The sequence below is a fragment of the Heteronotia binoei genome, chromosome 13 (genome assembly GCF_032191835.1).
Source record: "Heteronotia binoei isolate CCM8104 ecotype False Entrance Well chromosome 13, APGP_CSIRO_Hbin_v1, whole genome shotgun sequence".
Classification (NCBI taxonomy): Eukaryota; Metazoa; Chordata; class Lepidosauria; order Squamata; family Gekkonidae; genus Heteronotia; species Heteronotia binoei.
This window is the reverse complement of record NC_083235.1, coordinates 23,732,951-23,747,518: the sequence shown is the minus strand read 5'-3', so window position 1 is coordinate 23,747,518 and position 14,568 is coordinate 23,732,951. Positions and strand designations below refer to the sequence as shown.

Sequence of the window (14,568 nt, the reverse complement as noted above, 5' to 3'; positions counted from 1 at the left end):
GAGGTCTGTCACCTCCCCAAATCCTGCCCTCTCCAGGCTCCACCACTACATTTCAAGGAATTTCCTAGTCTGGAGTTAGCAAACCTAGGTGTGATTCACCCCAGTGCAGCGGGGGAGGGGGGGGAAGAGTTCATCCTCCCCTCCCTAGTGCCGCAGTCCTAGTTCCCAGGACTGTTTTTGTAGCAGGAACTCCTTTGCATATTAGGCCACACGCCCCTGATTGTAGCCAATCCTCCAAGAGCTTACAGGGCTCTTGGTACAGGGCCTATTGTAAGCTCCAAGAGGATTGGCTACATCAGGGGTATGTGGCCTAATATGCAAAGGAGCTCCTGCTACAAGAAAAGCCCTGCTAGTTCCTATTGTTCCCAACAACTGCTTTTTCAGGGCCCAACAAAGCATCCAGAGTTCCAGTCTTGGAACTCCAGCATCAGCTGCAGTTTGGTCAGAACTAGCCTTAGAAAAAGATGTTGTTCATTTAACTCATAAAGGTAAACCCCTGTGCAAGCACCAGTTGTTTCCAACTCTGGGGTGATATTGCTTTCACAACGTTTTCATGGCAGACTTTTTACGGGGTGGTTTGCCATTGCCTTCCCCAGTCATCTACGCTTTCCCCCAGCAAGCTGGGGACTCATTTTACCGACCTCGAGCTGGCTACCTGAATCCAGCTTCCACAGGGATCGAACTCAGGTCATGAGCAGAGCTTAGGACTGCAATACTGCAGCTTTACCACTCTGCGCCTCGGAGTTCTTAATTTAACTCATACTTGGAGCTATATATCCACGGTATTCTAATGTATTTTTGTGTTAGTATTTGAACAAACTAGACTCCAGCTTCATTCTACAGGATAGTGTTATTATTTTAACCCATGCTTTAGACAAGACCAATGGAACATTACAACAGGGTGTTTTTTTTTGCCCAGTCAACACAAACTAACAATCACCAGACCTTAACTTGTGATTCTTTTAATCTGCTAAAAACATTTCCACTATTTTGCATACTAGTTCACTGCACATTCTCTCCATATGTAGGACTGCTAATTCCATCCCATACTATTGTCTGATGAAGTGTGCTTCCAGCACACGAAAACTTACATTGTGAATAAATTTTGTTGGTCTTAAAAGCAGGCCCAGCACTAAGGTTTCTGGTGCCACACACTGCACCGGCACCCCCTTCTATGTTCTTGTGTGTGAAAAGTTGAGATGCATTTGGGAGGGGCAGAGGCCGGGGCTCCAGAGGCCGCCTCCCTCCCCAAGAGCAGCCAAAAGTCACTCCTGCCGCTACCCAGTAAGGGACAGCTGAGCTAGGTTCAGGTCGGTGTGTGCGAGGAGGGGGCGCCCACCCCGTGGCATAGTGGCGCCCTAGGCAGCCACCTACTTCGCCGACTCCCATGCGCCGGCACTGCTTAAAGGTGCTGTTGTACTCCAACTTTGTTCTATTGCTTCAGACCTACATGGATGCCCACCTGGATCTATCAGTTTGGTCCCAGGTTTAATGACCAGGCTGAGAATCTATTCAGGCTTCACCCAGCAGAGGGCGATGGTCGATCACCTTTGGCTGAGGCCAGCTGGCATTTCCTTCCAAGAGGCCATTTCCTTCCTGTCATCCAGAACCCCTCTCTCCTCATCTCAAATATTTATAGCACAAAATTGAGGTCCAAAAAAGCACCATCTTCCCCCTTCTCTCAACATCTGCTCTTGCTGGGAAAGGATGATTTGGCTTTCTCCCGCCCTGCTATCGTTTTCCTGGCGTCTTGACGTGGTGGATGTGCCGCAAACTATTAAAACCGCCGTTTGACTACTCCCTCTGGTATTTTATTTATTGTAGATGTTAACGAGTTTACTTTAGGTGGACGTTAGGAGGAAACTGTAATCAGGAGAGACCCAGCAGAAGCCAGCTGTTGGGAATGATGGCTCCCAGGAGCTGCTGTGGCCAGACCTGTGTGCTTGTGGGGGGCCGCATTCCCATCCAGGCTGGGCAGTTTGTGTGTGTGTGGGGGGGATATCTTCAGAATACCAAACTTCATTAAAATCAACACAAAGGAGATGGCATTTAGGCTCTGCCCTCATATAAACAATTGTGCAATGCTCTCCAGTCAGCCTTCTTCTGCTGAGTTGCCAAGTGTTTTGCATTTTTGGTGCCAGCTGAAAACATTTCCATACATCACTTTCATTCCTACTTCTGGAAAGATCTGCTGGACTGTTGTTTTTTTAAACCTGTTTTTTTTTTTAAATGTGGCCTGCTCAATTATTGATTTCATGCCTGGGATTTTAAGCTGTTTTGTTACTAGGGTTGCCAAGTCCAATTCAAGAAATATCTGGGGACTTTGGGGGTGGAGTCAGGAGACTTTGGGGTGGAGCCAGGAGACATCAGGGGTGGAGCCAAGATCAAGGCTGTGACAAGCATAATTGAACTCCAAAGGGAGTTCTGGCCATCACATTTAAAGGGACGGCACACCTTTTCAATTCCTTCCTTCCATAGGAAATAATGAAGGATAGGAGCACCTTCTTTTGGGGCTCATAGAATTGAACCCCCTGGTCCAATCTTTCTGAAACTTGGGGGGTATTTTGGGGAGAGGCACTAGATGCTATACTGAAAATTTGGTGCCTCTACTCCAAAAAACAGCCCCCCTAGAGCCCCAGATACCCGCAGATCAATTCTCCATGATTTTCTTTGGGAATAAATCTCCATAGGGAATAATAGAGTTCCCAGCAGACATTTCCCTCCCCTCCCCCTGCTTTCTGACGACCCTGAAGCGGGGGGAGGGTCTCCAAACCGGGGGATCCCCTGCCTCCACCTGGGGATTGGCAACCTTATTTGTTACACACATAAGGGCCAGAGTTAGAGTTGCCAACCTCCAGATGAGCCTAGGGTTGCCAGCCCCCTGGTGGGAGCTGGGAAACACTTGCTTTTGCAGTCAGGGGGAAATCCTGCCCCCAACTGACCTTTTTGGGCCTACTTCCAGTTCCGGGCCTACTTATTTATTTATTTATTTATTTTATGACTTCTATCCCGCCCTTCCCAACAAGTGGCTCAGGGCGGCTTACAACACAGGAATCTGACATAAATAGGCGTTAAACATAGAGCATTAAATTTAAACATTGAACCATTTAAAATATTTAAAACATTTAAAACATTGGGGGCAGCAGACATCCAGTATAACTACGCTCAGTTTCTTGTACCAGCTAGTCATAGGCCAGCCGGAAGAGGGTTGTCTTACTTCGGTGTAGGGTTGCCAAGCCCCCAGGCCGGGTGGGGTTTTTCCCACTCTGGGGGTTCCCAACCAACCTCCCACTTGTGGGTGACGTCATCATGCAGGCGACATGGTGCACTTGCCGCTCTAGGCATTTCTGGGAAAACTCTATGGGTTTTCCGGACACTCTAGCAATTTGGGAGGAAAAACTATGGCACACCACAGAGTTTTCCCCTCCCAAATTGCCGGAGGACGCAGGGGACTTGGCAAACCTACTTCGGTCCTACTTCTGGTTAGGGTGACACTGTGGTTTTTAGGCAAAACTCTATGATTTGAAGCTGAATTCACCACAGAGTTTTGCCCACAAACCAGAATGTCACCCTCTGATTGGAAGTAGGTCTGAAACTGGAAGTAGGCCCAAAAATGCCCAACATCACTTCTGGTCTCCCTGAAGGGTGTTGGGAGACCTCTACTGGACAGGTAAGTCACACTGACAACCCTAGTTGAGTCCCTTCATGCATTGTAAAAGTCTTGTGCTCATTGGCCCAGAAAACAAAGACTTTGAACCAGACATTCAGTGGCAGCTTTTGGGTTGCCACCTTCAGATGGTGATAACCCAATAAGTCACATGGACAGGAAGAGTTGAAAATAAGCTGCAATGCTCCATGCTAACAAAGCCTCAGATACCTTCGTATCTACTGAAGTGGCATTTATAATAAAGTTCAACACAGTTATGAAATTTCAAAAATGTCTCCTTTTTTGCATATACCAACACCCACAGATATGTTAGCACCGGAGAACAATCTGTTCCCTCAAATAATGCTATTTGTAGCTGAACACAGTCCACAGTCTTCAAATAGGATTCCCTCCGCTCCCCATGATGGATTTAAAGGTGTTGCAATTTCAAATCCTTTTAAAGTGCAAGTCACAACAACAGGCAGAACCGGTATGCAAGTCCTGTTTCGCTGCTGCTTTATTCAAGCTGCTTCAAATCAGAGAAAACTTCACAAATCCAGTTTACTTCACACACAGTATACTTCCATATGGTTACCTGGATTTGTGACATTTTCTCTGATCTGAAGATTTTCAGGATGTTCAGTTCTGGATCCCAAACAAATTCTATCCCCACCTGGACTACACACAGCCCCCTAGAATGTGGTAATCCTGGTTTGCTGATATATCCGCTTTTCGAAATGCCTCATTTTAGGCAAGCCTTGACCCTGTTCAGATGCACAGTATAATCAGAGGTTGCTGCTGTTTCCTTCCAGATTTAAAGTGGTTGATCAGACAGCAACATCTGCCTCCTGGTATCAACTTGTGTTAGCCCCCCCCCCCAATCCTTCTTGGAACTGGATTATTTTGTTACCTGCTTCTTTGCGGTATTTTTTGTGTTCTTCAGTTTCACCTCGTCGTTTTCTCCGTCTGGATAGTTCTGCTGTGATATTAACTAACTTCCAGATGTCTGAAGACTGTCCCAGAGCAAAAGGAGCCTCAGACATCCGGTTTACGGACGCCATTTTTTTTACTACTTAGCGATATGCACATAACCACATAATGTTTTAACCTATGTGCATGCACATATGTACATAATGTGCACATGCGCATAATAGTGGAAGGAAAAAAAGAGCTGCATGGTGCCGTTGTGCAGACGACAGAAGACGGTTTCACCGCAGAGTGATTTGAATTGCAGTATGGCAATCTGATCGATAATATCTGGAACAAAGATATTCAGCGCAGAACCGGGTCAGTTTAACACGGACTCAACACGCTGTGTGAACAGGGCCCTTGTGTACCTTCCAGGCTGTCTTCGTGGTGCAAGTTGAAGTGCTCATAGGAGTCCCATCGCACGACAGGGTCAGAGATGTTGTAGTCCACTGTAGTCGCAGCATTGTTTCTATATGTCTCCCGACCTACGGTAAGAGATAGGAAATGCAAGAGGACATGGAACTGCTAAGCCCCTGGGAGGGGTGGGGAATTCCACACCCCCGGGTCCTGCTTGAAGCAGCAGTGGGAGAAGCAAAACAAAACAGCAGTGCCTTAAGTTCTTAGTGAAAGTGACAAAGTATAGCTCTAGAAATAGCATAAAATTGAGCTACACATTGCCACTTCTGGGGTAGCTCTAGGACAGGGGTCCTCAAACTTTTTAAATAGGGGGCCAGTTCACTATCCCTCAGACTGTTGGAGGGCCGGACTGCTGTTACTGTACAAGGCCGCGGGCCGTCAGTTCTCCGTCTTCTGCATCTCTCTCCCTTCCCCACACCACACACCCTCTCCTGGGAACTCACCTCACCTCGGTATCACCTCACACTCTGTCTCCGCCGCCTCAGCCCAGTACCGGAAGTGTGCATTGCTAACGCAAGTTTAGGTCGAACGTCACTTCCGGTCTGATTTTGCCATAACCCGGCGGGCCGCATAAACGTCCTCAGCGGGCCGCATCTGGCCCGTGGGCCGTAGGTTGAGGACCCCTGCTCTAGGAAGTGCTGGAAACTCTGTGGTAAAGCCATATCTCAAATTATGAGGAATAAAATCCTGTTGCCCCTGAGAGCAATTTTCATAAAATGAAAGGGGCCTTTTATAATCTTCATTATGCAGGAATAAACCTCAAAGTTTGCCTTTATTCTTGGTGGGGGGGTCTCATTTTCTGGTTCTACCTTCTCCCATTCTCTCTCCTCCCCCTCCTCAAACCTGGTTCTGACCACAGTATGAAATGGAAAGCCTAGATAGCATGTTAGCAAATGCCTTCTCATTTCCTCTTCTGGGTTGCTTGCAAAGGTCTACTGGGCTTTAGGACAAGGAGATGGATTACTCTTGGACATCTATAGGACTAAAAAAGTGACACTTTGACTGATTCCTCACTAGCAGTTGCTCTGCCCCCAGCTTCTGCTTTCCCTGGCTCAAGTGATCAATTACTTAGCAGTTGCTGATCAGATGCATTTTGATCCACCACTTCCTCCAATTTCCCTCACAGCTTCTGGATCTCCAAAAAAAGAAGAGCAGGGAGCTGCCAGGGAAATTGGAGCGAGCCGTGGATCAAAATGTGCCCTCACAGAAACTGGTGGGGATAGGGTTGCCAATCCCCAGGTGGGGGCAGGGGATCCCTCGGTTTGGAGGCCCTCCCCCCGCTTCAGGGTCATCAGAAAGCGGGAGGAGGGGAGGGAAATGTCTGCTGGGAACTCTATTATTCCCTATGGAGATTTATTCCCATAGAAAATCATGGAGAATTGATCCATGGCTATCTGGGGCTCGGGGGGGGGGCTGTTTTTTGAGGTAGAGGCACCAAATTTTTGGCACAGCATCTAGTACCTCTCCCCAAAATATCCCCCAAGTTTCAAAACAATTGGACCAGGGGGTCCAATTCCATGAGCCCCAAAAGAAGGTGCCCCTATCCTTCATTATTTCCTATGGAAGGAAGGCGTTGAAAAGGTCCCTTTAAATGTGATGTCCAGAACTCCCTTTGGAGTTCAATTATGCTTGTCACAGCCTTGATCTTGGCTCCACCCCTAATGTCTCCCAGCTCCACCCCCAAAGTCCCCAGATATTTCTTAAATTGGACTTGGCAACCCTAGGTAGGGAATTGATCGCTTGAGCTGGGGAAAACAGAACCCAGGAGGTGGAGGAACTGCTAGGGAGGAATCAGTCTTCTTCTCTGAGGAAGGCCCACATAATTTTCCACTTCATGGAGCCCAAAATATTTCCCCAGTGCAGTGTACCAGTTCAATTACGGGATAAAGACTGAAGCATTCAGTCAGTCAAGTTCAGATCTCCACTCAGCTTCCTGGGTAACCACACCCATCCTTCACATACACAGGCTCGCTTCCCCATTTTTATTCTCACAAGAGTCCTCTGAGGTAAATTAGGTCGAGTGAGCGTGACCGGCCCAATATCACCTGGTAAGCCTTCAAAGCGCAGTGGGGGATTCAAATACAGATCTCCCAGATCCTGGTCTGTCACTCTAAACACTGCAATACAGAGCTTCTCTGATCCACGTCATGAAGTTATTGTGAGGGTAAAATAAGGGAGGCAAAAACCACTTATGAGCTTCTGTGATAAAGGCAGGGGTCGCTTTGTAGAAAAATAGGTGGTGGAGCTCATCCAGGGATTGTTATGCAGCTGCACCTACTATTCAATGGACAAGGTGGGGAGGAGGGGAGGAACCATCAGAAAGGTTCAGGAGCTGTGCTCCTGTGAGCTCCTGCTGAATCCAAGGCCTGGATAAAGGACAAGATAAAAGTAAAAGGCGCTGGTCAACCACCCAGGATTTTTGTAGGCCCAAATGGGCAGGTGATCTGTGAAGATCCTGTTGGGCTGAAAATCACAGCTGAGGGGACTTTATTTAGCAAGAAGGCTGCTGTAAGTCGGTCAAACTTCAATTTTGGCATTGCCCAGGGGCCACGTCAAAAGGGAAGGGAAGAAGGCAACACAATACACAGCACATTTACTTTTGTCTCCCCTTCCAAAATCAACAGTGAAATGCAGGAAATCTGTGTCAGACTGGAATGTGTATGTCACCCCTGCTCCAGATCAACGGAAATCAAGGAGACATCTGTGGGACACATGAGATTGCATCCTTTGCCACCCCTGCACCACTTATATACCTTTCAGTTTCTCTGGGCTGGAAGAGAAAACAAACTCGACACTCGCTTCGAAAGGGAAACGTTCATCTGCAGAGGGAAAACAGAGAGGTGAAGAGAGCTGGGACTGCCTGCCTCACTGGTCACTTTCACCCAAATACTTTAGTTTGCTTTGAAAAATGCTTTGAAAGAAATGATCAATTCTGACAGCTCAGTCCTGTTTCTTGATTCCAAGCTAGACAGCAGCTGCTCAAATGATGAGGGGAAGGGTACTCTGTTCATGCTCAGTGGCACTTCCCTTTATAATAGTGAGGTGCCTGTGCTTGCTCGCTGTGGCACCTGCCAAGTGCTTTTCAAAAGCGAATGGGGCTAGGCAGGTTGTTTATCCAGCAGGGCTTCTGACTGACTGTGCAGATTAAAAGGTATCTTGAAATGTTGAAGAGGTACCATTAGAGTTACCCTCACATTTTGTAGCTGGTTCCGCCTCCTATGGCAGCCATTTTGTGATTGTGCCCACTGCCTTATGTCAGAATTCTAAAGGCGCCTGCAGGCCCAAAAAAGGTTGGGGACCTCTGCCTTATAATATCACTTTGGTTCTGTTTCTTTTAAAAAGGGGTCATGGCTACAAATGAGAGGGGATTAGGTTAAAGGAGGAAAGGTGGGAGAATGGCTGTGCTGTTAAGATGTTTTCTTCTAATGAAATGTCTGATGTGAGCACAGCCTAGAGTTGCCAGGTCCTTAGCTGGCACCAGCAGGGGGTGGGAGGGAGGTTTCTGGGAGTGGGGCAACATTGCTGCGCACTATGTCCCCAATGTGATGACATCACACAGACATGACATCATCATGCTGGGGACATGGCATGGCAACACTGGTATTTTGGGCAAAACTGCTTACCATAATTTTGCCCCAAATACCAGAGCATCGCCACACAACATCCCCTGCGTGATGACATCACTTCCATGTGACATGATCACGGGGACATCATGATGGGTCATGGCTGTTGAGGGGGCTTCCCACACTGGCCAATGGCAGTCAGGAGCCCGCAAAATCAGGGGATCCCTCGCTCCCATCTGGGGGCTGGTAACCTTAATATGGTCCAAAACATTCCATAGAGCTACTCCAGAAAGAAGACGCCTCTCTACGAAAAAGTAATTTCTCAAGCTGCTCTTCCCTGTCTCTTCATGTTTATACAACCATCTGGAAGATTTCAGAAAAGTAGCAAACTCTAGGCTTTTAAATTACTAGGCTGAACTCCGTTTTTGAATAGTTCTTGGTGGGGGGGGGGGAACTCTTGTATGGGAAGAATGGCGTATTCAAGGGAGAAAATGTTCTAGTCAAACCTCTTCCTCATATTTATATACATTTTTTTAAAATGGATTATAAAAAATGCAACCCTAAGTGGTTCAGCCTGGGAAGGACTTAACATGGGGATTTTATGGAACCCATGGATCAGTCTTGAAGAAGAAGAAGAAGATATTGGATTTATATCCCGCCCTCCACTCCGAAGAGTCTCAGAGCGGCTCACAATCTCCTTTACCTTCCTCCCCCACAACAGACACCCTGTGAGGTGGGTGGGGCTGAGAGGGCTCTCACAGCAGCTGCCCTTTCAAGGACAACCTCTGCCAGAGCTATGGCTGACCCAAGGCTATGCTAGCAGGTGCAAGTGGAGGAGTGGGGAATCAAACCCGGTTCTCCCAGATAAGAGTCTACACACTTAACCACTACACCAAACTGGCAGTCTTGGGTCTGCTGCCGCAAAGATTTCAAGAGTTTTGTGGCACCACTTTAAAGATCACCTTTTTTCACAGCTCTAACTTTTATTCATTCATTTATTTATGAAGCTCATTTACAGTCCACCTCTGGAAACAGGTTTTTGCCTGTGAAATGTCATACAGCAATAAATTAAAGCCCCAAAGGTTGGAGTGGGCACACGTTGGGCTTGGCTCTGTTTGTGAAATCATTGACTGCAAGTCAGTTTTGCAAACGGAGCCAACAGCAGCTTCACGGGACACTTGATGGTGAAGAAAGTGGCCTGGTAGGGAAGGCTTCTTCCCATGTGCTCAAAAACAACAAGAAATGGGCCTACCTGAGTCTGTGGAGATACAGTTATAGGGCTGCCAGCACTGGGATGCAATTAACTTGCTGACCAGATGGAGGCAGCAGTATTCCAATTAAGCATGAATTTGTGAAAGCACTGAACATTGTGAATATTTTCTGCACATATACTGCACATTTTGCAAGACACTCCCTGGAGGAAGGACCTGGCGGTCCGAAATGGGCTTTACTCTGCTAGCAGTTCGTTGGAGCTCTTTTCTGGACTTATGATGTTTTGGACTATTTGCACAATGGTGTATATATGTGCATAAATATGCACATGCGGTACATAAAATTATGAGGTTGCTGAAATGCACTCTTTTCCTTGTATGAATTATATTTTGTAATAGCATTTTTCACAGAGTGGTTTGTTTCATTGGGCTGCAGCACTGGGTTGGGAGCAGGAGCTTGGGTTTCTGCCACCCGAGGCAGAACCCCAACGTGTGCCCACACCAACCTGTGGGGGTTTTTTTGTACACGGGGAGAGGCATGATGATGTCACCCAGAGGTGACGCCATCACTCTGGGCACTCAGCGCGTCCCCTCCCCAGCGCTCACAGAGTTCGGTGGGCGCTGTGGAGGCGATTCCCTCTTCAGAGGGAGCTGGCTGGGCTGCGGGCAGCAGCCGCATATTTCTTCCTTCACCAGGAGTAGAGACGGGGAGGGGGTGCCCGCCCCCCACCTGTGCGGCAAGGTGGCGCCCTAAGTGGCTGCTGACCTCACTGACTCCCATGCACCAGCCCTGGTTGGGAGATTTGGGGGGTGGAGCCTGAGGAAAGTGGAGTTAGGGGAGTGGAGGGACTTCAATGGGGTACAATGCCACAGATTCCACCTTCCAAAGCAGCCATTTTCATCAGGCTAACTGTTGCCTGGAGATCAGTTGTAATAGCGGGAGATCTCTAGCCACCGCCTGGGAGTTGGCATCTCTAGGTACAAAGCTCCCCTTGAGTGTCTGGATCATAGAAGTTAGAAGGGACCTCCAGGGTCATCTATCCTACCCCCTACAATATGCAGGGGATTCACAAATACCTCCCCTCCAATGACCCATGCTCCATGCCCAGAAGATGGCAAAAAGCCTCCAGGATCTCTGGCCAAATTGGCCTAGAGAAAAATTGCTCCCCGGCCCCAAAGTAGCAATCAGCATTTCCCTGGACATGTAAGAAAGGGCCAGGAGAACAAAGCACTGATGCAACCCTTCCTGCCCTCCCACTCACTCACTGTCTAAATTCACAGATCAGCACTGCTGTCAGATGGCCATCTAAAAGGTAAAGGTAGTCTCCTGTGCAAACACCAGTCATTTTCGACTCTGGGGTGACGTTGCTTTCACAACGTTTTCACGGCAGACTTTTTTACAGGGTGGTTTGCCATTGCTTTCCCCAGTCATCTACACTTTCCCCCCAGCAAGCTGGGTACTCATTTTAGCGACCTTGGAAGGATGGAAGACTGAGTCAACCTGGAGCCAGCTACCTGAACCAGCTTCCGTTGGGATCGAACTCAGGTGGTGAGCAGAGTTCAGACTGCAGTACTGCAGCTTTACCACTCTGCACCATGGGGCTACTAGATGGCCATCTAGCCTCTGTTCGAAAACCTCCAAGGAAGGAATGCCCACCACCTCCCAAGGAAGCCTGTTCTACTGAGGAACTGCTCAGTCAAGAAGTTCTACTTACTGTTCAGCCAAAAACTCTTTTGATTTAATTTCACTCCATTGGTTCTGGCCTGACCAAAGACTGGTTCAAAGGTTTTGTGTTGTTGGCCAACGAATACGAGAATTCTATAATGTGTGAAGAGGCTCAGCAGCCCCAGGACTGTAGCATCAGGTCTCAACATTCCCCCATACCTCTCCAGGCTTCATCCAGCTCATCTTTGCTGAACCACAGCTGGTTACTATGGATAGTGCAGGTGTGGAACTGGACCTGGAAGACGACATCCCGCTCGGCTCCCTGGAGCTGCTTGTGATAGCATTTAACCTGGGGGTGGGAAACAGGGGCAAGAGTGGCTACTGGGCAATGTTGGGAGCACATACTTTCTGTACCACCCCACTACAAACATGGGGACACAAAGGCAGAGGGAGGATCAAAGGATGGGGTAGAGGGCATCTGCTAATGAAGAAGAAGAAGAAGTAGCAGAAGAAGAAGACACTGGATATATTTCTCGTCCTATACTCTGAATATCAGAGTCTCAGAGTGGTCACAATCTCCTTTACCGCCCCCCCCCCACACACACACAACAGACACCCTGTGAGGTAGGTGGGACTGAGAGAGCTCTTACAGCAGCTGCCCTTTCAAGGATAACTCCTGTGAAAGCTATGGCTGACCCAAGGCCATTCCTGCAGCTGCAAGTGGAGGAGTGGGGAATCAAACCAAGTTCTCCCAGATAAGAGTCCATGCACTTAACCACTGCACCAAACTGGCTCTCAAAACCACACCAAAATAACTGGCTCTCAAAACCACACCAAAATAACCCCAACTGATTTCACTGAGCTCAAAGGGGTTTTGTTGCACAACTGGTGGTTTATTACCAAAAACACTGGAAAGGGAGTGTAGTTCTGCAAATTAAAGATATTAGGTTATGAGCTCTCTTGGGATCCAGTCACCATTATTTTACATGATCTTGAAACGAAAACTGAAGAATGCAATATGGGGTTTGCAATACGCTTGACAAGTTGAATAGCAGCATCATAGTAAGCTACCCCAGTAACTGCGGCACACTTTTAAATTGCAAAATGAAATTATGTATGCAAGTGTCATCAAGTCACAGCCAATTTATGGCGACTTCCAGCAAGGGGCCTTCAAAAGCAAGTGAGAAACAGAGATGGCTAGCCATTACCTGCCTCTGCAGAGTCTTCCTTGGTGGTCTCCCATCCAAGTACTGACCTTGCTTAGCTTCTGATAATTTGTGAGATTGGGCTGTACCAGGCCTCCTGCCTTTATCCATCTCTCCAAAGTGCCACTACGTCACAACTGACACAGGGTGACCCCAGCAGGCGGCCTTCAAGGCAAGTGAGAAGCAGAGGTGGTTTCCCATTGCCTTCCTCTGCAGAGCCTTCCTTGGTGGTCTCCCCTCCAAGTAGTGACCCTGCTTAGCTCCTGATAACTGGTGAGACTGGGCTGCACCAGGCCTCCTGCCTTTATCCATCTCTCCAAAACTCCACCAGGTTGCAGCTGACTTAGGGTGACCCCAGCAAGGGGCTTTCAAGGCAAGTGAGAAGCAGAGGTGGTTGGCCATTGCCTTCCTCTGCAGAGCCTTCCTTGGTGGTCTCCCCTCCAAGTAGTGACCCTGCTTAGCTCCTGATAACTGGTGAGATCGGGCTGCACCAGGCCTCCTGCCTTTATCCATCTCTCCAAAACTCCCCCAGGTTGCAGCTGACTTAGGGCGACCCCAGCAAGGGGCTTTCAAGGCAAGTGAGAAGCAGAGGTGGTTGGCCATTGCCTGACTCTGCAGAGCCTTCCTTGGCTATGCTGTGCTGCCTTCCCTCCCGAGAAAATTACAGCAATGGAAATAATGCAAATTATATTCAGGGGTTGTTCTGTAGGAAAATAGGCGGTGGAGCTCATCCAAGGATTGTTATGCAGCTGCAATACTATTCAATGGACAAGGAGGTGGAGCTCTCAGAGGGAGGAAGTGGAGCTCTCAGAAAGGTTCAGGAGCTGTGCTCCTGTGAGCTCCCACTGAATCTGAGGCCTGATTATATTTGTCCCAAAATAAATGAGAAGAGGACAAGCAAAATGCACAGCTCTACTGTGCTGCATCGCGGGAAGTGTGCATTACTGAGAAGAGAAGGAGTAAGAAGTAGTACCCTGGAAGTTGAAGGAAGGCTCCTTACTCTGGAGGAAGGCTCACATGCCTTTGCAAAGCCAGTCGGGTATAGCGGTTAAAAGCAGCAGATGCTAATCTGGAGAACTGGGTTTGATTCCCCGCTCCTCCACGTGAAGCCAGCTGGGTGACCTTGGGCTGGTCGCAGCTCTTTCAGAGCTCTCTCAATCCCTAAAAACGAGTCTCGCTCGCCACTGCACAGTACCTGCAGCTGCCAGACAATCTATTCTACACATGATGCCTTACGATCATTTAATTTCATGCCTTTGTTCAGCGGAGTGGGTGGGGTCACCCACGCAGCCACAGCAGGGCAACACCCCATCACTCATCCACTGCGCCCCAGCGGCACAAGCCAATTCCCACCTCCAGTCCTGAACTCACCATGACATCCCCCTTCAGGAGCAAAGCCGGCTCCAAGGTGATGCAGAGCTTCTGAGACCCACTGGTGCCAAGCAGACTGCTGTTAAGACACAAAAACGCAAGGGGAGCTGGGATTAAAGCCCCATGGAGATTGCTCTTCAACCCAGAATAGGGCCATAGCCAGGATTTGGAAGGTCAGGGGCATTTACATTTTGGGAGGCACTGATGTCACCCAGCCCCCCACATGACCTTCCCTCTACTCATTCCCCCCTGCCCTCCCTCCCTGCCGCTCTTGCCACCGCTCTCCCTTCCTTGCCACTAAAATAGCACGCGGGGCTGGCAGCAAAAGCAGCCCCCAGCTTCACATGTGAGTTAAAGGGCCCATGGAACAGCTGATCGGTGAGCCCTTTAACTCCAGCGGGAGGCCAGGATTGCTTCTGCCCCCGGCCCTGCAAGCAGCCTCTCCACTGCCCAAATTGCTTGCAGGGGCAGTGACAGTCCCCAGAGACATGGCAGAAGCCCCAGGGTCTGATTGGAGCCC

The 14,568-nt window shown here is 48.7% G+C and overlaps 1 protein-coding gene across 3 annotated transcripts in view; it reads right to left on the bottom strand.

Moving 5' to 3' along the window:
- Positions 1-14,568, bottom strand: part of TNS2 (tensin 2) — a 175,557-nt gene that overhangs the window by 29,816 nt on the left and 131,173 nt on the right. For all 3 annotated transcript variants that reach the window (XM_060252420.1, XM_060252421.1, XM_060252422.1), the window contains 4 exons: positions 14,049-14,127; positions 11,692-11,821; positions 7,786-7,851; positions 4,984-5,100 (listed from right to left, as the gene is read on the bottom strand). In XM_060252420.1, coding sequence (XP_060108403.1) covers positions 4,984-5,100; positions 7,786-7,851; positions 11,692-11,821; positions 14,049-14,127 — 392 coding nt within the window. The remainder of the gene's footprint in view (positions 1-4,983; positions 5,101-7,785; positions 7,852-11,691; positions 11,822-14,048; positions 14,128-14,568) is intronic.